A 23,610-nucleotide genomic window follows, 5' to 3' on the forward strand; every position below is an offset into this window, starting at 1 on the left:
GGCCAGACTCCTACATGCCCCAGTGACACCAAACTTTTTGTCATCCTCACCTTGCGTTGCCAAGAACCTTCTGTGAACGGAGCTGAGCAGTGACGTGGATTGCTGCTGCTGAGGCTAACAGCTCCCAGCATGTTTCCTTCTCCAGCTGGTGACCTTTGAACCCATCAGGGTAAACCTCCGGCAAGAAGTTAGTGCTGATGTCACCAGAGATAAAACGAGGGTGTGTGATGATTTCCCGCAGGAGGGGGATGTTGTGGGTCACACCTAGGGAGATAAACAAACGTAATTACCAAAGCTGATATACCAGTCAAGTTTGGACACACCTTCTCATTCAATGTTTTTTATTTATGTTAATTATTTTCAACATTGTAGATTAATACTGAAGACATCAAAACTATGAAATAATCTGGTTTTGCCATAATCTGGATTACAACAGTAGTCAAATAGGGCTATCCATTGTGTACTAACCCTACCTCTGAACAACACAACTGATGGTCTCAAACACATTAAGAAGGCAAGTCATTCTACAAATGAACTCTTGACAAGGCTCATGTTCATTAGAAACCATTCCAGGAGACCACTTCATGAAGCAGACTGAGAGAATACCAAGAGTATGCAAAGCTGTCATGAAGGAAAAAGGGGGCTACTTTACAGAATCTAAAATATAAAACAGATTCTGCTTTGTTTAACACTTTTTTGTTCATTCAATAATTCCATATATGTTCTTTCATAGTTTTGATGTCTTCAGTATTAATCTACAGTGTTTACAATCATTACAATAAATACAAACCCTTGAAGGAGAAGGTGTTTGCAAACGTTTGACTGGTACTGTATATTGAGAAGTTAACCCTTGTGGTGCATGAAAATGTGTTGGTATACCTCTGATAACATAGTTGTCAAGAGCGTCCTCCATCTTGGAAAGAGCTTCAGCGCGTGTAGCTCCATAAGTAACCAGCTACCAATAAATACCAGAGAAGGTTATTGCAGAACTAACAATCAAAAACAAAAGACATAGCATTTACGAAGCATTCTATACTTCACACATCACGGACCTTAGATATCATCGGATCATAGTAGATACTGATGTCACTGCCCTCCTGGATCCCACTGTCTACACGGACCTGACAATGCAAGGAGAGAGGGACATGTTCATACTGGAGGGACACTTTCAGGTCTCTCAAGGAGACTGACTGGTGAGTTTTTGTGTTAGAGAAATACCATTTTAAATAACAAATATATATAAAAGGACGTACATTGTGTAGGTTGATTGGCTCTTGGTACTGAGACAGCCGTCCAATGGAAGGAAGACCAAAAGACTTGTAAGGATCCTTAAATGAAAGCAGAGAAAAAATGAAGAAACACTCAACTTTTTACAAAAACAAAAACATAATCAGCACTCCAGTTTTTTTTTACCAATCTGTCCTCCACGAGTCACAGTCAGGGAGAATGTGAGGAAAACCGACAACCTCATCCCTGAAAAATGCTGTTTTTTGCTTTTGTTTTTTCATTGTTTTTTAAAATTCGTTCTTTATTGAGAAGGGCAATCACTTTACAGTCAGCATTTATTCTACAGCAGAATCTAACATGTATAGTAGGCAAAACATACTTGTTAGTTCTACAGCAATTTAGCTCTTCAATTTTTTTCTAGGCCCCTTAAGACATACAACAGAACATGGGACGATTCCATTTTAAAGGGGACATATCACGCTTTTTTCATCAATATATATTGGTCTAAGAGGTCCCCAAAACATGTCTTTAAAGTTTATGCTCAAAAAAACACTTTGAAATCAGATTTTGGTCTGCCTGAAAAGTCCTCTTCTTCATTCCTCCTCAGAACACTCTGTTTTCCCTCTGACCACGCCCCCTCCGGAAGTGGATGTGCCTCGGCTCTCCAGCACGTTGATTTAATGTTTACATGTTGGCTGAATATACACGGCTGCTCAGAGATCGCGTTACTTCAACCCTCTGAATCTGATCCTGACGGAGAGGCGCCTGTAGCAGGACCTTTCTGAACGATTGGTCATAGATTTAGTGTTTCTTGTTGTTTTATTTATCAGTATGTAGACGTGTGTCTTGGTACACAGCTACGAACATGTAGCTATGCTAACTAGCGCTAGCACTTATCCATGATAAATAAACATCATCCACTAGATCTTCAAATCTGCAGGCGTGGGGAGTAAAACCGACCTCTGCCAGAAAGGCAGCAGGACCTTTTATGAAGGATTGGTCACAGATTCTGTGTTTCTTGTTGTTTTATTTGTCAGTATGTCGACGTGTGTCTTGGTACACAGCTACAGCTACAGCTACAGCTACAGCTATGAACATATAGCTATGTGGCTATGCTAATTAGCGCTAGCACTTATCCATGACAAATAAAAATCATCCACTAGATCTTCAAATCTGCAGACGTGGGGAGTAAAACCGACCTTTGTGTTTATTAAGACAGCCTACAACTAGCATGCCTCCCTCCTAAGCTCCTTGTTAGCACACATTTGTGCAGGTAATGAAAAACGGGGGAGGGATTCAGTATTATTTTATACAGTCTATGGGCTGAACAAGCTCCGAGCTCTGACACCGTGACAGACCGGATATTGTTGTGACGTTACAAAAACACTGAAGTCTGAAACGGCTCGTTTCAGCACACATTTACAGAAAGGTGTAGAAATCAAAACAAGGGCAGAATGGATTTTTTTCATTCTCAGGGGGTTTGTAGACATGCCAGGGAAACATATTTCAGGTAAAGAACCATTAAAAAGTCAATTTTGCATGATATGTCACCTTTAAAAGGTGTAAATGGAAGAGATTGCAAAAATAAAATCAAGAGCAAGCCAAAGATAAAATAGAAATCAAGCTTATCTTCACTCCTTCACTACATTCAGATGAAATCTGGCCTTACTGGTTTAACATATTCTGTCCATTTCGACCAGATTCAGTTAAATCTTTCCTTTTGAACCTTGAAGGAGAATGAAATACCTTTGCAGAATATAAATTTGATGTATTATTTCAGTCCAGTCATCAATAGTAGGGGGATCAGGTTTCAACCATTTCTCTGTAACAGCTTTTTTGTTTGCTGCCAAAGGACTTTGTGCTAATTTCTTATCACTTATATTCCATCCATAGCGGTCAAAGTCACCCATATTAACTGTGTCGCAACTGAAAGGGATGTTAATTCCAAATACATTATTGATGTGCCTGTGAATTTCCTTCCAAAAGGGTGCTATAACTGGGCAATTACAGAAAATATGGTAATGATTGGAGTCATTCATCCCACAAAGCCTCCAACAACAGCAACCAATCCCCTGGTGACTTTTTTTCAGCGGTATAATAAAAACGTACAACATTCTTCCAACAGAATTGCTGCCATACTGGTGAGCATGTTGAGTTCCACTGTGTCAGATATATTCTTGTCCAGCCTTCCTCAGTAATGTTAAAATTTCCTTCCTTTTCCCATCTCTCCTTAATGTATTTGGTGGTTTTTTGTACAGTAGCATTGGCCAGCTTGATGCTCAAATGATCTACTGCAGGAATGCACCAACAATTAGTTCCTCATGTAACCCTACTCAAATTAAAAACAACGTATAGGGCACGGATCCAACCTAATGGTTAAATTGCTTGCCAATACAGCAGGCAGCCTAGGTTCGATTCCAGCCAGTGGCATCTTTCCAACGTCATTCCCCGACTCTCTCCCAGTTTCCAGCTCTATCCACCGTCCTCTCCTCTCTGAATAAAGGTGTAAAAGCCCCAAAAATATAACTTCAATAAATAAATAAATAACTCAGAAAAAGTTTGGGATATTCGTCTTTCAGATGAAATTTCAGAATGCACCTTTAATGCACTTTAACCTTTACAGCTGAACTTAATCTGACCTTCTGACACGCACACGCACACGCACACTCACACACACACACACACACGTAAACATATAAACACACACAGACCTCAGCGTAGACGCGACTCTCTATTGCCCAGCCATTTATTGGGATATCCTCTTGTTTGTGCTGAAGCGTGTAACCCTTTGCAACCCTGATCATCTGCTCCACCAGGTCCAGGCCAGTGATGCACTCTGTGATGGGATGTTCCACCTGGGGTCAAAGGTTAAAAAGAAGGACACAGGTTTCAGTAAGTCAACCACTGATGTGCTGGATGGGTTTAAACTCAATGAATGCTTTGAAGGCCTTCTCTTTGCCTGTTGATAAAAAGGCAAACGACAACAAATATAGTAGATAACAAGGTTTTCTAATATCACCAAGTCTTTCTGTGTATTGACAGAAAGTCAGATTGAATGATGTCTGAAGATGTTGTAAAGTTTCAATGTGGAAGGTTTAATTGCAGCCTCCGATCAGTCCATATCTAATGTTCACTTGTGTTTTGAGTACAGGAAGGCAAAACAAGATCTTTTTCTCCCTGCTCCTCTCCAGACATGGAATGTGTTCAATTGTTTTCTTCTTTTATAAGGAAAACTTTGAACAAAGTCACGACTGGAAATACTCAATAAAACTGTATTCATGTAGAATAAATTCTTGTGTTTTTTCATGACACAAAACACATTACAGAAATGAAAAATATCCTAACATCAGTTTTTAAAAGTTTCCTGCAGCCCTGATCCAAACTGCTTCAGTATTTGGCCTTCTTTGGTTCTTCTTAGCCTCGTCAGAACTGTGTCGACACTAGAGGGAGAATAGTTATACACACATCATTTACAGTGCATCAGGAAAGTATTCATACCCCTTCACTTTTTCTACATTCTGTTATAATTTAATCCATTTTGGAATAAGGCTGTAACAACAAAATGTAGAAAAAGTGAAGGGTTCTGAATACTTTCCATACCCACTTTATATTGGTGGGATGTGTAAGTTTGAATTATTCTGATCCAAATCTTATCTTATAACTGCTACCAGGGATTGTTTCCTTGATAAAAAGAAGTTACCCCTGGTTGACTTCTAAAAAATAAATAAATATAACACTGAGCCAAAGAGCCAGTCTTTTGAACGGCTCTTTGAAAGGGACGGCTCCTCAAGATCCGGTTCCCTTCAAAGAGCCATAAATCCCATCTCTAATACACACACACCCACATACACACAATCCTGTGCTGACCTGAAGCCGAGTGTTCATCTCAAGGAAGAAGAAGTTCTTTTTAGAATCAACCAGGAACTCCACGGTGCCCGCAGAGGAGTACTGCACAGCCTTCGCCAGCTGCACCGCCTGCTCCCCCATGGCTCGTCGCGTCTCCTGGTCAAGGAAAGTACTGCAAGAAAAACAATCCACACCCGTACACAATTTAGAGGTGCAGGGGGGGGGAGTTCTTATTGAAACAAAATCTACAGCTGAGATTTAATAACGTGCATTTCATTATCAAAGCCCACCAACTCTTAAAAACTGTGTTGAAGTGGAGGTTGGTCTTGCTCAAGTATGATGTAATGCATCATCTTTTAAACCCTTCATTTAAATAAACAAACTGCAAAGACAACGTATTAAATGTTGAAACTGAAAAAATGTGCTGTTTTATGAAAAATATCTTTTCTTTTTTAAATTTGAGACAGGGTCTCAACGCAGGTCGAAACGCAGACAACAATGCGAGCACAGGAACCTTTAAGTTCAGGGTAAAGTAGTTCTGGGGGCTAAAAGACCCCGGAACTCTTGGTCGAAATGCACCTTAAAAAGGTTGTCACTCGGCCTGCACGGTTTGACCCTATCAAGAAGTGAGGGAGAGGACAGGTCAGGGATGCTACATCCTGTGCTGGCATTAAGAGCACATGTGGACAGTACATCCAGGACACACAATTTGAGCCTCATGTTGTTTCTGACACTCTCTGCCTGTCCCGAGTGTTTCCTGCTGTCACTACTCCTACTAGTCTGTCAGACTGCTTTCTTAAGTTACTGTCTAGTACATTTCATACTTTAACTTTAGCCTTTCCTAAAAAAATGATCATCCACTGAATCACAAAATAAAATCAAAGCAGATCATTCCTCACTTACCTTGGGGCTTCTTCCACCACCTTCTGGTTCCTCCTCTGGATGGAGCACTCCCTCTCATTCAGCCACAGAGCATTGCCGTGTTTATCAGCCAGCACCTGCAAGACGCTCTGAGTTATTTAATGTCCAAGCCTTCTTACTAAAGTAACACTTTGCATTATCCTTTAAAACCGTGCCTTCGTTGTCCCTGTGATGTACCTGTATTTCTATGTGTCTGGGGTTGTCGATGTACTTCTCAATGAGCAGCCGGTCGTCTCCGAAGCTGGACGCTGCCTCCTGAGAAGAAAACCGGAAACCGTCCCTGCAGCAATATGCAAATGTGAATTAGCATGCACGCACACAGACCTTTTAAAAAGTAGAAATGAGTTAAGATAAGTTGTTTTAGTCTAAACATCTTCAAAGAGAGGTGTGGCCTCTGAGATCTGCTTTGGCCACCCCAAAATCCTGAGCAATGACTGGATATTAACCAAGCTGGTTAGCTAAGATAATGTAGACATTTGAGATAGTGCATGAAGTTAACACGCAACAACAGGGTATGACAGTGTAAGGACTGATAAATGGAAAAGAACAATTCACAGAGTCTAACAGTAATGAGAATAAAATTTGGGAGCTGTATTTGGCCGGATTTCGTTCTGTTCACCCTGTTTTCCTCCACTACCAGAGGACATGTGCATTTTGATGTGAGTTAACAGCTGAGTCAAGGCGTTTTTCGAAAGGAGGAACTTTACCCCGGAACTAGGGACTTTACCCCTAGATAGTAGTTAATCTCCCCCTGCTTACAGACAGGAGGTGGAACAGCTGGCTCTCTGGTGTAGTCAGAACCATCTGGAGCTGAACCCGCTCAAGACGGTAGAGATGACAGTGGACTTCAGGAGAAGCCCCCCTCCACTCCCCCCCCTCACCATCCTGAACAGCACTGTGTCTACTGTGGACTCTTTCAGGTTCCTGGGATCCACTATCTCCCAGGACCTGAGGTGGACCTCCCACATAGACACAATCAGAAAAAAGGCCCAGCAGAGGATTTACTTCCTGCGTCAACTCAGGAAGTTCAACCTGCCCCAGGAGCTGCTGATCATGTTCTACACCTCCATCCTCCAGTCTGTTCTGTGTACCTCCATCACTGTCTGGTTTGGATCTGCAACCAAACTAGACAAACACAGACTGCAACGGACTATAAGGACTGCAGAAAAAATCATCCGTGTCGACCTGCCCCCCCATCCAGGACATGTACCGGTCCCGGGCCAGGAAACGGGCAGGTAGCATCACCGCTGACCCCTCACACCCTGGACACAAATTCTTCAAACTCCTCCCATCCGGCAGGCGCTACAGATCACTGTGCGCCAAAACAACCCGCCATAAGAACAGTTTCTTCCCCCAGGCTGTCACTCTGATGAACACTAAACCATAACAGTGTCACACCTGTTGGATAAATACTCTCTGTAAATATACATGTAGATATACAATGCAACAATTCTCCAAGCAGAATTCCATATCTCTATTTATTTTATTATTTAACTACTATTTTTATAATGTAAAAACTACCTCTGCAACTCACCACTGCACTTTATCATATTATTTTAGCCTGTACATATTAGTCAAGCCTATTTGTTGTTATTTTGTATTTATAGCTGATGTTATTATTATTATTTTTATTTGTAGGTCTTATTCTTATGCCTTGTACAAAGAGAGCACAGTTTACCTAAGTCAAATTCCTTGTGTGTTCAAGCATACCTGGCCAATAAAGCTGATTCTGATTCTGATTCTGAAAAGCCCTTACTAGGGGGGTAGTGCTTTTCAAATGTCCTGGGACTTTCGGGGGGCAGAGCCTGCAATGCTGAACGTGTCTGATTGGTAGATTAACCTCAGTGTTTTTATTCCGCCCGCCGTCCACAATAACATCACACACATCTGTGATTCACTTGATTTCTCTTTCTTTCATTAGTTTTTATTTGTTCTATCTTTTTTGTATGTGTGTGTACTTTTCAAAAGAAGAAGCTGTGATTCTCTTGATTTAGCAGCTTGTAACAGTAGTCTTCTCTCAGCCCACCGTGAATGCGTCTCTCCCGGTGTTACGGTTTTAAAAGTGACCCTGTAAACTGGAGACCTTCAGCTGAACGTGTCAGTGTTTGTGGAGTTTACACAGCTGTTGAAACACAGAGGGAGTTCCTGGGAATGCAAACTCGTTTAGTTTTTATTAAGATTTCAAAATATCCTCATCAGATATTTAATGATCGTCTAAAGACGTTTATGAGGGATGCATCCGGCTGAAAGTCTCCAGTTAACAGGGTCGCTGTTTAAACCAAAACACTGGTCGATCTCTGACACAGCTTTTTGAGTTCAAAAGGATTTTAAAGGCGTGTTGAAACGTCTTTGCTACTCGTGCTTATCTCCTCTCACGTGTTGATTCAGTGAATCCATCTGTGATGAAATATAGCACCATCTAAAACAGCGCCAGCTGAGTCTCTTCATGTTAACAGGCTAACTGTTGTGTTGCTCATAATGATACCTGCCTGTACCTTTTAGTTCAGGGTAAAGTAGTTCTGGGGGCTGAAAGACCCCGGGACTCTTGTTCGAAATGCACCTTTAGCTCCTTTGAGGGGTTGCAGATTTATATAATATATATATATTTATATATAATGTATAGTAAGCAGGTTGTTCTAGCAGAGGAGGACATCCCATTCACTACACTCTAACCCTCACATAGATGATAACCACAGAGCTCACACTGAGGGGGCAGAGAGAGGGGAACAGTACCTTGTCTCTTCATCATTCCAGGCGATCCTCATTCCTTTTCCTCCTCCTCCTGCAGAAGCCTTGATCATCACTGGGTAGCCTAGAAGAAAACACCCGGATATGAAAAAACCCACAATTTTAAAGATGTATTTGTGTTACATATTTGTACAGCACCAAATCCCAACAAATGTTCTCTTCAGACTCTTTCCAAACAGAGCAGGTCTAGACTGTACTCTATGTTCTATTATTAACAAAGATCCAACATCAAGCCAGGATAAGATCCTGTCCCAACTTACAGACAGGACTCAGTCTGATCTCATCTTAATCCACCATGAGCAGAGCACTTTGCAGCATTTAACAAGTTACACACTGCAAATAATTTGGCACTTGCCAATATTTGAATTCTTAGATTGAGACATGTTAGATGAATGACCTTGTTTTTAGAGTTATTTACTTGTTTGTAGTCTTTGTATGTATGGTTGAATCTTAAATTGATTATGAACATGTCTTTTTTGTCTCAGTTAGTCTGGGAATCTTAAATTGAGTGAATGACTGTTAAAATAAGCTACATTGATTGTCTCATCTAAAGTCTCATCAAAATAAAACTTGTTCCAAGATTGAGTAACAACTTCAAGCTGCTTGATTCAAGAATAACACACAAGACATCTATTAAAGACACAGTTCAGCTTGCATCTTATTGATTGCTCATTTTTCTGTGGTGCAAAATGGATACATATTTTTTTTGGTTTGGCTCTAAAGACTGTGTTTGAAATGTCTTGAAGTAGCATCAACCCTGAGCCACTATTAATAGTGTTCTTGATGTTATATGTTGTTAATCCTGACGTTTATTAAAGGTTGCCAGTAATCCAGCTTGCTCTTGTGGTTTCTGTAGAAACATTTCAGAGGTATATTCTAAGAATAAGAACTGGTTTAAAGATTTTAGTTTTAGTTTAAAGATGGATTAGGGTTTATTTTAAGATGAGCCAGCTTATATCAAGAAACAGTGTAATCATAGTTTTCTATTAGGGAGTCATTTTTTACTTAAATTGGTGTTGTTTTTCTTGTCCCCAGGCCTTCATTTGCTCAAATTAAATATACAAAATAAATAAATGAGATTTTCTTTGTTTATATTCAGTATATTTGACTTACAAATGTGCTGCAGGAAGTTTGTTTTCAAGTAGTTTGAGCTAAAAGTCAGCATATTCTACTTACTTCAACCCTTTTTAATACTTTCAGAGCCTGCTTATTTCTAGATTTAACAATCTCATTTTAAGATTTCTTATCAAGTCAAATGAACTTGCTGCATGGACAGATCATTTCACTAGTTTTAAGAAATTTACACCTTGAATTAAGTGAGTGAATTTTACCCTACATTTAAGCTACCCTTTTTTGCAGTGCAGTGACAAGAACAAACTTCCTTTAACAGGCAGAAACCTCCAGCAGGACCAGACTCATGTTAAACACACATCTGCTGTGACCGTGCTTTCTATATGGTGTGATATAATCAGTCATATCTCAATCAGAAGGTTGGTGATTCGATCCAAGGTCCCCGGACTAGGACAAGACACTGAACCCCAAAAAGCTACTGATTGCTGAGTCATCAGTGTGTGAATGGGAATAGTTCAAACTGATGTTCTCTTTACACAGCAGGCTCTGCCATCAGTGTATGGATCTGCTGTGGATGGGTGAATGTGACATATGATGTAAGACTAGAGAGAGCTATATCAATTCAGTCCATTTGCCATTTACCATTAAATTCCAGAGCTATTTTAGTTCCTGTAACAAGATTTAAGGTTCAAAGTTACTTTATTTGTACTCAGAGGTAGGTTTTGTTTGTAGTGAGCCAGCCTCCTCCTAACATTTCCAAAAATCAATCACGGAAAATACTTCAAATTTACATCCCTACTTTATACATCTACCAACAAACAGCACAGGACAAGATACGACAAACAAAGTGACATAGTGCTCATTACTAAAAAAAAAGTAACCCTCAATAAAAACAAGAAAAGAAAACAGAAAAAATAATCAAGAACACAAAAAGGGCCTCGATTAAATCTTCATTAATGTGTCTATCTTTATAAAAGAGGACGGCAAAGGGTTAAGTTGACTGATGGGATGACTTACCAATGTCCTGCGCAATCTTCACAGCATCCTCAGCAGTCTGAAACAGAACGTTTAGAGTTACTATCTGAAATGACTCCCATACAGTTAGGGTGCTGCTCTTTATTGGGGGTAAGGCGGTAACGTGACGTGCACTTCCAACTCGCCCTGCCGTACCTCAACGACTCCATCGAACCCGGGGATTGTGTTGACCTTAGCAGCCTTAGCAATCAGCTTGCTCTCAATCTTATCCCCCATTGCCTGGATAGCATGGGTGTCCGGGCCAATGAATGCCACACCATCTGCTGCCTGGTAACACAACAATAGCACCATCAAATCAAGAGTACCAATCCCTTAAATCAGACATCTTTTTAATCTCTTCTTAAAACCCATTTTTACAGACTTGCTTTTCTGTGACTTCATCCTTTTAACTGCTTTTACTTCTATTTCATTATTATTTTTAGTTTGTATCCAACTAATTGTTTTAATTTTTATTTGATCATTTTATTTGATTATTTATTGCTTAAATTAATTTATTTATTCATTCTTCTTTTTCTTTCATTATTTGAATGTTCCTAATTTATCCTTTTCACTTTATCTAATTTTCCCGAAGTGATGTTGTCCTCTCATTCGTCCTCTTATTCTGAAAACCTCCTTTTAATGCTTTTATTTACTTATCCATTTATTCAAATTTTTTTTAATTTTTTTTTAAAACCTCTTAAACAATGATTTATTGGTCTATTGTTATACAACTTCATTCTGTTTAATTTATCCTTTTGAACCTCTTGTGCTGTATTCTGTTTTGCATTGTTAAAGTTCCTCCTCTCTGTCTGTCTAAAGGTTTACTTTGTTATTCCAACAATAGTTGTTAATGCACAAGTGAAAGCACTTTGTAAACATTTGTTTTTAAAGGTTTTAAATAAATAAAGTTATTATTATTAATCAATCATTATTTATATAGAGCCAATTCACCACTAACGTGATCTCAACACACTTTACATAAGACAAACTGTGAACATACTGCCAGACCAGAGTCTTCAGGTGCATGAGACACTGTGTGATTCAATTACCCGCCTCATTAAAGATAAATGAAAACACTATGGTAACTTGACCCAGCTTAGCTTGACCCCGGTCATTAACGGCAGAATTTAACAGGTAAAGGTTTGGTTAATAAGTTTGTTGCCTTAGTTTCCAGAAAGTTGAGTGAAAACATCAGTTTGTATCCTGTGTGTGTGTGTGTGTGTGTTTGTTTTAATTATCACCCGACTCTCTTAAAGCTCTTCCAGTTGTGTAAGATGCTTGATTCTGATTGGTCTAACCCCCTTGACAACGGTTATTAACTTTCATTAACATGATCAACACCAGAAAAAAACTGATCACACGTCATGTCATATCAATCCACGGAAAAGAGATCAGACACATTTAGCTTCTGCTTGTTGACACCATAGACCTTAAGGTGAGGTAAAACCGTTAGCTTCAGTTAGCATCAAAACAATGTGACTATAAAAGTTAGCTTCGGTTAGCATGCTAAATCGGCAGACTACAGAAATTTTCATATTGGATCCTGTCCATCAATATGATGAAGGAGTGGAGCAGGTGAGAGGAACTTTAGGTTAGTGATCTCTACAAAGAAAGTTAAACCATGAGCGGTGGTGATGATAGCAGCAGGGTTCAAAGTTGTGACATTAGTTTCTTTTTAAAGGTGTGTGAACCGCAGAGCTCAGAGAAGAAGGAGAGCTGAATGAGGACAGTTTCATGTTCAATCCACCGCAACAGGCAGAGAAGAATCCATCACCATGGAACGATCACTGACGAGGAAACAGGACTATTTTTTTTATAACTGTTTACACAAAGAGCTTAGCAGCATTTTCAAATTCAAACTCAAAAAAGATCCCAGGCTCTTCCTACTCAGCCTGCCTTCTAAGGATGTGTCTCTTACCTCTCTTAAATTTAAACTGTTGGATAAATTACTGCTCTTGGCAAGAAAATGTGTTTTGTTAAAATGGATTCAAGATACTCCTTCTACTGTTACTTTGTGGTATAAGGAGATATCTAATGTACTTCCTCACGAGAGGATCAGTGCTGTTCTGGTCCCAACACTAACAATGGTCACTCATTTCCAATAAGGATAAACCAGGGCCTGTACAGTGGCAGATTGATGGATTATGCAGTTTGTATGATTTAACCTTGGGGTGTTGTAATTTAATTTTTAAATTTTTTATTTATTTAATTTTACTGTTGTGTGTTTTTGCCGTTGTCTTACTGTCTGGATGCCTGTCTCCTTGTAGTATTGTAAGATTAGATTTTTGTCCCTTTAACTGTTTGGTACTGTCTATCATTGTCACTGTTCTTATTGTCTGAAAATTTGAATAAAACTGTTCTACAAAAAACAAAAACAAAAAAAACTGTTTCCATAAATCATTTAGATTAATAAAATAATCTTTAATCAATGTTTTAACAACGTGTTTTTGTGCTCAGTTAGTAGCTGGGTAATAAGCAGGATAATGTATGGATAGCAGGTAGTTATGGGGAATAGAATAACTTAATAACCCATTTTGGAGTTATAGTTTTATAAAGTGTTTAAATCTTAAGCATTTCCTTTTTTTCCCTATTGAACATAAATGATTTTTTTTAATGAATGAGACTAAAAAAAAAACCAAAACAGCTTTCACAAGTGTGGGTTAAAAACAAACATGCATGCTTACATTTTTTTTACATTTTCACCTTTGTTGTTTTGAATTACTTTTGATTGAATGATGAACCTGGTAATGTGTAATACTCACCAGTCGCTTTGCAAACTCTTTATTTTCAGAGAGGAACCCATATCCAGGATGAACCTTCACAAAGAACAACATTTAAAACCACATACCATTGATGGTTACACTTTAAACAAAAAGGTATACATACAGGTGTTTAGATTTTAAATCACTGATTGATTATAAAATCAAAAGATTGAAAAAAGGCACATAAGTGATTCTTTATGTGTATACTCATTACAATGTGTTTGATTGATCTGTGTTTAATGTTCTGTGTGATACACTGTTTACAGGAGCTATGTGTTGTCTCATAAAAACTGTATGACTGCTCACTGCTTGTGCTCCAGTAACTCGGATGGCGTCCATGATGGCGTCCATGTTCAGGTAGCTCTTATTTGTTGGTGCAGGGCCAACACACAGGGCCTCATCAGCCATCTTTACATGAACCTTGATAGAGACAAACACAGGGAAGATAAAACCAGACGTAGCCTCACATTGAAGTGTTAAACCAACATTTAGTTCCACCAGTGCATGAAAGTCAAATGTTGATTTAATGACTATTTTGTGAATGTTGGATACGACCTAGCTAAGGGGATTGTTGAACTAAGTCATAATGATTATTTACATAAATATATAGTTCATAAAAATGACTCCTCAATGTTTATTAGTGCTGTCAAAGAAAAGGAAGTCTTGTTAAAAAACTAAGATACGGGAATCGATATATCATTAATACAGAATCTTATAAATGATTTTTTTTAATTTCTTTGATAAAATATACATTTTTACCATTATATTGACTGTTTCTTTTATCATTATTGTTTTCTCATTCTTATTACTGTTATTCTAAATTTAACTTTCATTGTTATTTTCATGTATTTATTCAGTTTTTTACCTGTTGATTTATTTTATCATATTACTTGTGTTTTTTTTTTATGTCCTCCATGATATGTTACATGCAATTAACCTTACTAATGCACCTTTATTAAAACATCAACAAATCTGATCCTAAAATGAGCGTGTGTGTGTGTGTACATGTGTATTGGTGTATGTATGTACATATGTATATATTTTTTCTCTCCCTTCCATATGTATTTCTTGATTTTGTTTTCATTTATTATCATCAGTTGTGTTAGTTTTATTTTTGTATTTAAGTTTATATGCGTATGTATGTAAATATGCATATTATCATTGATTTATATTAATACATATAACTCTGTTTAAAACACATAAAAACATGTTTGAATATTGGACCTGTATTGTAAAGTTTGCATTTGGCTAATAAAAACAAATCTTCACACACACACACACACACACACACACACACACACACACACACACACACACACACACACACACACACACACACACACACACACACACACACACACACACACACACACACACACACACACACACACACACACACACACACACACACACACACACATATATATATTACCAGTCAAAAGTTTGGACACACCTTCTCATTCAATGGTTTTTATTTATTTAAATTATTTTCAACATTGTAGATTAATACTGAAGACATCAAAACTATGAAATAATCTGGTTTACAACAGTAGTCAAATAGGTCTATCCATTGTGTACTAACCCTACCTCTGAACAACACAACTGATGGTCTCAAACACATTAAGAAGGCAAGTCATTCTACAAATGAACTCTTGACAAGGCTCATGTTCATTAGAAACCATTCCAGGAGACCACTTCATGAAGCGGACTGAGAGAATACCAAGAGTGTGCAAAGCTGTCATGAAGGAAAAAGGGGGCTACTTTACAGAATCTAAAATATAAAACAGATTCTGCTTTGTTTAACACTTTTTTGTTCATTCAATAATTCCATATATGTTCTTTCATAGTTTTGATGTCTTCAGTATTAATCTACAGTGTTTACAATCATTAAAATAAACACAAACCCTTGAATGAGAAGGTGTTTCCAAAGTTTTGACTGGTAGTGTGTATATATATATAAATATATTTTACAAATTATAATTTTTGAAACAATTAACATATATCTGCATTCAATCCTTTCAAACTAGTATTTTTCCCTCTAAAATGAAAATAGTAAAAGTCATTCTTATCATAAAAGTGGACACAGAAACCTTTTCACAGACCTAGATCTCTGCTTCCTTCATTTTCTAAATTTTTTAGAAATGTTATTTGTTGAAAGTTTTAGATTTTTCCTATGCACATCATTTCACTCTGACAGGAGTCGGGAGTCCTGAGGAAATGCTACATTGAAGTTCATGCTAATTTTCCGTGACTACCAACCCTAGCTTTCAAGAGTCAGGTATCTAGATTCAGAATGTTCAGCTCTAATTTATAATACTAGACAATCAGAGGTGGTGACTCACAGCACTGGAGTCTACGTCACTGTGGACAGCTACAGTCCGGATGCCCATCTTCTTACAGGTCTTAATCACCTGATGAAAAAACAAACACATCATCACACTTCATTAGATGTAAACAATACAGATGTAAGATGTAAAAAAATAAATAAATAAATATCAAAGCTTGAAGTATCTATTACAAAATCTGCTCTTTAAGGTTTCTTTAAAAGCTCCTTAAAGGGAAAGTTCGGGCTTGTTTGTTGTTGTTTTTTTAGGTGGGATTTTTTGAGGTACTTGTCCTGGTATATAAGATATACATAATACACACTTACTGATATAATTTGGTTTTGCACTCTTTGTGAACCCAATACAGAAATGTTCCTCTTCCGTCAACACAGTGATCATCTGATCTGGTCTATGACGTATGACTCAGCTTGACGTTGGCCCAGTTCACAGATATTTTTGCACCTCATTGTCAGAATTTGAAGCAACAAATGCTGAGCAGTATCCAGCTGACACAGTGATGTCTGCACATGTCTGTTTGATGAGGTAAACATGTCATACTGACCGTGGGTTGTGTGTCATTATGCAATAAAAACTGAGGAAGAGCCAAGACCTTTCTTTAAGAGATACTCAACCTGTCTGTGTGGTCAAACTCCAGATACATCACTCTATTATGCTGAATCACGCTTATTTGCACCATTTTGTATATTTGATGCTCTTGTGATGTATTGTTGTTTTCATTGTCATGCTATCATGATGTGCTGTTTCCATCTAATGTTATTGATCTTAATCGTTTGTTATGAACTCTGTTTTGACCTGCTGGGGACTGCAGATGAAAACCAGCCTTATGTCTGGCATATTTACATGGATGCTATGCTGAAATATTCATCAATATGCACTGTCCCTTTAAATAAATAAATAAATGAGATACTTCCATTTGTCTTTTCTAGTTTTCGAATTCAACTTCTAATTTGAAGTCCATAAAACAGCATCATTCCGTAAGGACAGGAACTATAAGGATGGTGAACGAGCTACTGAGGGGTATACTACTGAGCGAGTTCAACATATGCAGATATCTTTTCCTGATCCGGCTTCACTGAACCTAACAAAAGGAGATTGCGCTAAACTGTCACACAAAGCTGGTTATCAACATGTTGAGTCAATCTAGGATTACCCCGGGCAGACTCACATGAGTGGGGCGGAGTCAGCAACATGTGACCAATCACAGACACCTACAGTCTGCCGTCAGCACATCGACATACTTTACAAACTTAGAGCTCTGTTATCAGAAAAATATGACATACAACATACAGGACAACAAGTTCACCTGGCTCACCTGTTTTAGACTCTGAGTATGATGTCAGGAAAGATAATCACTAACAGTCATCAGTGTTTTATATATAAAATCATACAGGTAGACAAAGTGTCCTGCCCGTCTCTCTCCCCTCGCGATCAGCTCTCAGAACTCTGTGATCGAGGGAGCTGATTGGTCAGTGGGCCGAGTTTTCTACAAACTGATCTCTGATCCTAAACGTAACCTGCCCCGAATCAGGTTAGGAGTTCAGGATTAGTAACCTTCATAGTACTGAAAATCCAGAGTTAACCCTGAAGTTACCTCGATAACCTCAAATCCTGCTTCGTAGTATACCTCTCTGGTATCCTCCAATTAAGAAAGGCCTTCTTGTTGTTGTTGAGCTCTCTGGTCATGGTCTCTCTGTTCTTCCTCTCTGGACTGGTATCTTCTAACCAGCATGTCATCATCTCTGTCAGAATCTCTCTTTATTACAATGATATAATCTGTCTATTTCATAGCCTGCAGGCTGACCAGGGAACTGCAGGTGGAGGAACAGGTGTGTGTTCTATCTGTGAATAGTGCTGAACATTTCCTAGGAGAACGTACACTTACGTTATCGCACGCACGTTTGTGTTTGGGTTGAAGTAACTCACGTGGTATCAAGAATTGACACAACCCTGATTCCAAACAACCACACTGTCCTCTACATCTTGTTTGATGTGAGACTGAGCTCTTTGAGTATTCAACAGTGATCGAACATACATGTATTTACAGTTCACATCTGAATGTTAGTCAGTATTACCCTGCAGGCGATTTCTCCTCTGTTAGCGATGAGGATCTTATCGAAGGTCTGTGGAAGGAAACAGATCAAATTCATTCATCATTCACAAAGAAAGGGCTTCTCTTCGTTTTTCTTCAACAGTTCCAAATATTGAACTTGTCTCAAAATGATTATCCCTCAAAGCTTTACTTCAACTCTTTGGTACGGTGGCTGGGAAGTGCAGTGCAAATTTATAAAAGGATGAAAAACATTTGGAAAACACTTTACATTTTATAAAACAACATTACATTAGAAAAACACATTTACAAATAAGAAAACACATTTACAAAATCAGAAACACTTTTACAAGTGACAGAACATTTTTAACAGTCCTGAAACAAAACTACAAACGACAGATTCTGAGGGAAAAGGAAAGTACCAAATACCAGAAGTGATCCAGAAGTGATCGAGTGAGCGGTTTGTTTCAGCAGAGAGAAATAGGCTGTTTTCGAAACCACTGGCTACATACTACCTACGAATGCAGTATGTAGTCGGTACTGCACACTATCGATGGGCAATGATTTTTGAATATTTGAATATTCGTTAACTTACTAAAAATCTTAGAGTTACTTTGAATGCTTTCTCATTTTAAAAGTACACTTTTTCATTGTTTATACTGGTGCCTGGTTGTAATACAGTATTCCCTCCAGACGGTAACTATAGAGCATCTTAAAGCTGTTTGCAAACCACATTAAGCTACACAGGAAGAAGAATGCTAACTGCATTAAATAGCAAATGAGGAAGAAAACATTAGCAACAGTCGTGGTGATTTACTCCGTTTCTGAATCTCACACTACCACACACGTATTTCCAGAGACTGAACATGGCTGTAAAATGTAAACACACGCCACATTGCGTCACAGAAACACCGACATAAAGATCGAGATAGACGCTGTCAGTGCCTGCTACTAGAAGCACCTCGTCCTGCTGCTGGTTAAAGGTGACATATCATGCAAAATTTACTTTTTAATGGTTCTCTACCTGAAATATGTGTCCCTGGCATGTCTAAAGACCCCCGGAGAATAAAAAAAATCCATTCTGCCCCTGTTCTGATTTCTCCACCTTTCTGTAAATGTGTGTGAAACGAGCCGTTTCAGACTTCCGTGTTTTTGTTACGTAACAACAATATCCGGTCTGTCACGGAGTCAGAGCTCGGAGCTTGTTCAGCCCATAGACTGTATAAAATAATACTGAATCCCCCCTCCGTTTTTCATTACCTGCACAAATGTGTGCTAACAAGGAGCTTAGGAGGGAGGCATGCTAGTTGTAGGCTGTCTTAATAAACACAAAGGTCGGTTTTACTCCCCACGTCTGCAGATTTGAAGATCTAGTGGATGATTTTTATTTATCATGGATAAGTGCTAGCGCTAGTTAGCATAGCCACATAGCTACATGTTCGTAGCTGTGTACCAAGACACACGTCTACATATTGATAAATAAAACAACAAGAAACACTAAATCTATGACCAATTGTTCAGAAAGGTCCTGCTACAGGCGCCTCTCCGTCAGGATCAGATTCTGGATCAGATTCAGAGGGTTGAAGTAACCCGATCTCTGAGCAGCCGTGTATATTCAGCCAACATGTAAACATTAGATCAACGTGCTGGAGAGCCGAGGCACATCCACTTCCTGAGGGGGCGTGGTCAGAGGGAAAACAGAGTGTTCTGAGGAGGGCTGAAGAAGAGGGCTTTTCAGGCAGACCAAAATCTGATTTCAAAGTGGTTTTTTTGAGCATAAACTTTAAAGACATGTCTTGGGGACCTCTTAGGCCAATATATATTGATGAAAAAAGCGTGATATGTCACCTTTAACAAGACTGACACACAAACGGGCTGTTGATGGGACAGGTATGTGTGTGTGTGTCGGGGGGGGGGTGATTATTCGAATAATCATCAAATAGATGCCAGTGATTATCGAACAGTATTTACTATTTTGGCTTGAAATGCCCATCCATACTGCCTGCTGTGTTTGAAGGTCATCTGTAGTATGACTGTTCTGTTGGATCTGGTCTTCAGGATGCTGGGTCAGACGTCGCTGGATTTCCGGAAGTAAACAACAACCAAGCTGATACATAAACTGCTTCTTTAGAATCACTTTTGATTTAAAAAGTTAAGAAGTGGTTGATATGGAATTTAATAATTTCACAGCACCTAAACACTGAGTGCCCCCCGTCATATACGGAAAAAAGAAGAAGCGTAACTTTAGTGCTGTGCATTGTGGGAAACAGTACGTGAGGGAGACTGGTCTGCAGCAGACTCAGAAATGTTCCTGAATCAGTACAACATCCGGGTAGTTTTGGTATACTGCCGATTTTTCTCTTGTTCACATAATACATACTGAATTTATGCCAAATCAGTACGTACTGCTAGTGTAGTAGAAGACTGACCTGCCAATCACATGTCAGTCTGATGTGTTTGCAATCAGATATTATTAAAAATCTCAGTTTACTCTGACTCTTTATAGTTCAGAGTAATATTGGACAACCTCATAATGTAATCCAGCCAATCACAGTTTGATCTGTAAATTTAAAATATTAGCCAGTTGAAATCTTAAAAAATTGCATTCCACTATTGTGTAAGTGTTTCTGATTTTGTAAATTTGTTATCTTAAATGTACATTTCTTTTGTTCTTGGTAAAAGTGTTCGCTGTCATTTTGTTTTATAAAATGTAAATTTGTCTCCAACTTTGTAAAAGTGTTTCATCTTTGTAAATTTGCATTGAACTTCCCAGCCACCGTACTTTGGTCAAAGAACAATAAGAGAGAGGAGAGAGAGGCATTACCTTCTCATCGGAGGTGTGGACCGTAGAGTACTTGGCACTGCTGAGCGCTGCACCGCATCTGGACTGGAACGAGACATTCTACAAGGATCATATAAAAACAATACATGAGGACATTTTGATTTCATTCACCATAACATGCAGCTCTTATTCCAAAAAGTTCATCTTTAGTAGTGTTCTCATTCATTCTGTTTTCTTTCTATTGTTCATTTATTTCTAACTAAAGCAAAAATCTATTTGATCCCAAAAAGATTCTTTATATGACAGACTGTGTTCATCAACTTTCTACAGTCGAACATCTAAAAGGCAGAAATCACAAACACGGGGGACTCCAGGGTTTCATCCTGTCAATGTTGGTCTGCAGTTCTTCAGCTTAGGGGTCCCTAAACGTCTATCAGGAGCACTGTTTATTAAAGACCATGGACGCAGCCCTTCACTGGGGACACCTCATGGGTCCACATCAGATCACGTCAGGCATCAGAACTACAGAAGAATGAGGTTACATGGTAGAGAGGCTTAAACTTACATTACACTAACAGTAGGTATAAAGGTGACATATCATGCCCTTTTTCAAACATGCAACAAAGTCCCCTTTTTGTCTAAATGAAACATCCTCACCATGTTCCAGTCAAAACATTACGTGAATCATCAGAGGAGGTTTTGGACCAGCTCTAAACACCTTTTCTCAAAACGGTCCGTTTTGGTGTGTGTCTTTTTAAATCCACATGAGCTCCTTCTCACCCTGCCCTCATGACATCACACAGTATGAATTGTGCATTTTAACAATCAATCAATCAATCAATCAATCAATCAATCAATCTTTATTTGTATAGCGTCAAATCACAACAAACGTTATCTTAAGAAGCTTTTACAAACATAGGAGGTCTAGACCACTCGTCAAATTATGAACAGAGGCCCAACTTCAAGACAGGGTAAGACTCAGTCTGACCCATAGACTGTAAAAAATATGGACGTAGTATCCGTGACGTCACCCATCTGTTTCTGAAGAGCTGTTTTGAGACCAATCGGCTGCGGCAGCCATATTGCTTCTGTCGAGCCAGTGTGACGTAAAGAGGCGGGCTTTGAGCCTCCTAGCCAACAGCTGCAGTGTTCCCACAGGCAGCTGTGCCTCTCATTGGAAGACTGGTAATCTCAATATCTTTGAAATTGCCGAATTAGAAAAAAATTCACCCCCCTCACAGTGAGAGGACGTCAAGAAATGAGCTATTCAGACTACACTCATCTTTTGTACCAGGCTGTAAACATGTTTATTAATGCTGCAAAGATCGTCTTTTCCCCATTCATGTGTAAGTGACTTCCGGTACTTCCGGAGCCAGCCTCAAGCGGATCCTCGATGAACTTCAGCTTTTAACACTTCCGCATTGACTCATATTTTTAGACCGGAGGTTGCCGCTTGGTCTGACCCCACCTTAATCCATCATGAGCATTGCACGTCGCAACAACAAGTCAAACCTACAGTGAAACTCAGCTCCAGAGCCCTACATGTCTGGAAACACTGATGAATGATTATATTAACTCCTCCTCCTTCAGGCAGTGACACACTGTCTCTCGGCGCATGATCATAATAATTATTAATTGATTCATTTTAAAATGTTAGTATGATTTTCTGGGTTAATGTGTAACTGTTTTTTTGTGTTTTATTGCTGGTAAATGTAAGTTACTCAGAAGATATTCAGAGTTTCTGTCTGATAGTTGTTTTATATAGCCTGTAACTGTGAGACATGATGGATAATAATAAAATCCTACCGTAAACTCAGCATCCAGCTACATGTAAACGTGAGCGGTTCCTTCATTAGAGTAAATCAATGTCAGGCTTTAGGGCTGCTATGAAGGTGATGGTGGAGATATAATTCCAAAAACTCTCCTTGTGACGCAGATTATGAACAGAACGTCTGTTTGTGTGTGATCAGACTCAGGTGGACCACTGATAAAGGACTGGGTTGACTTATTTCACATTTTGTGAGTGAGTTAATACTCCAGATACCCACGTATATGTGCAAAAATCTGAAAAAGTGTGTTTTTCATGATATGTCCCCTCTAAAAGGTAAACTTAAAGTTTACCTTATTCATCTTCTTTATTTGGAGTCATTTATTTTTAGCCCTAAACATTTCTCTTATTTATTTAGCTATTATCTATTATTCATTTTATGTATCTGATCTTTTTAACTTTAACTGATTTTTTATTTGACTTTCTACCCTTACTTATTTAATTAATTTCACTCTATTGGTTTGATTTTAAAGTATTTTTTATGATTATGTATTTTATTATTTTACCCATCTCTGATGTTTTCTGTCTCTCTGTTCTTTTGTGAAGCACTTCGGGCTGCATGCTTGTACGAATGAAAGGGGATATATAAATAAAGATGAGTATTTTTGACATTTTGCCCTCCAAACAGAAAGTCAGTAATTAGTCTGCTGACTCTCCCCGTCTCTGCACATGGGGGAAATATTATTAAAGCTCCTGTGTTACCTCCCAGTGAGCTAGAAAGAACAAACAGATCAACTTTTCAGCAGCCATTTTTGGCATTTGATAATGATACTGTGTACTTTGTCCAGCACTGTATATATATCAGAGGCAGAGGTGCAGCATACCCTGAGGAACGGGGTCTTTACAGGACTCCCTAAAAAGTCCATCAGATGACTGCAGCTCATACAGAATGCTGCTGCTCGAGTCCTAACAAGGACCAAAAAAGTAGACCACATCACTCCAGTTCTTAGATCTCTACACTGGCTTCCTGTCTGTCAGAGAATTGACTTTAAAATCCTGCTGATGGTTTATAAAGCACT

General features: G+C 38.6%; 1 protein-coding gene across 1 annotated transcript in view; it reads right to left on the bottom strand.

Annotated features, from left to right (window-relative positions):
- pcca (propionyl-CoA carboxylase subunit alpha) overlaps positions 1-23,610 on the bottom strand; it is a 31,672-nt gene that overhangs the window by 6,732 nt on the left and 1,330 nt on the right. Inside the window, exons 2-17 of the mRNA XM_034681979.1 lie at positions 20,806-20,883; positions 18,007-18,054; positions 15,932-16,000; positions 13,896-14,009; positions 13,590-13,643; positions 10,984-11,115; positions 10,831-10,867; positions 8,728-8,806; positions 6,172-6,274; positions 5,977-6,071; positions 5,095-5,245; positions 3,939-4,082; positions 1,254-1,328; positions 1,053-1,121; positions 880-955; positions 51-264 (exon numbers count right to left, since the gene is read on the bottom strand). Coding sequence (XP_034537870.1) covers positions 51-264; positions 880-955; positions 1,053-1,121; positions 1,254-1,328; positions 3,939-4,082; positions 5,095-5,245; positions 5,977-6,071; positions 6,172-6,274; positions 8,728-8,806; positions 10,831-10,867; positions 10,984-11,115; positions 13,590-13,643; positions 13,896-14,009; positions 15,932-16,000; positions 18,007-18,054; positions 20,806-20,883 — 1,538 coding nt within the window. The remainder of the gene's footprint in view (positions 1-50; positions 265-879; positions 956-1,052; positions 1,122-1,253; positions 1,329-3,938; positions 4,083-5,094; positions 5,246-5,976; positions 6,072-6,171; positions 6,275-8,727; positions 8,807-10,830; positions 10,868-10,983; positions 11,116-13,589; positions 13,644-13,895; positions 14,010-15,931; positions 16,001-18,006; positions 18,055-20,805; positions 20,884-23,610) is intronic.

The sequence above is a fragment of the Notolabrus celidotus genome, chromosome 4 (assembly GCF_009762535.1).
Source record: "Notolabrus celidotus isolate fNotCel1 chromosome 4, fNotCel1.pri, whole genome shotgun sequence".
Classification (NCBI taxonomy): Eukaryota; Metazoa; Chordata; class Actinopteri; order Labriformes; family Labridae; genus Notolabrus; species Notolabrus celidotus.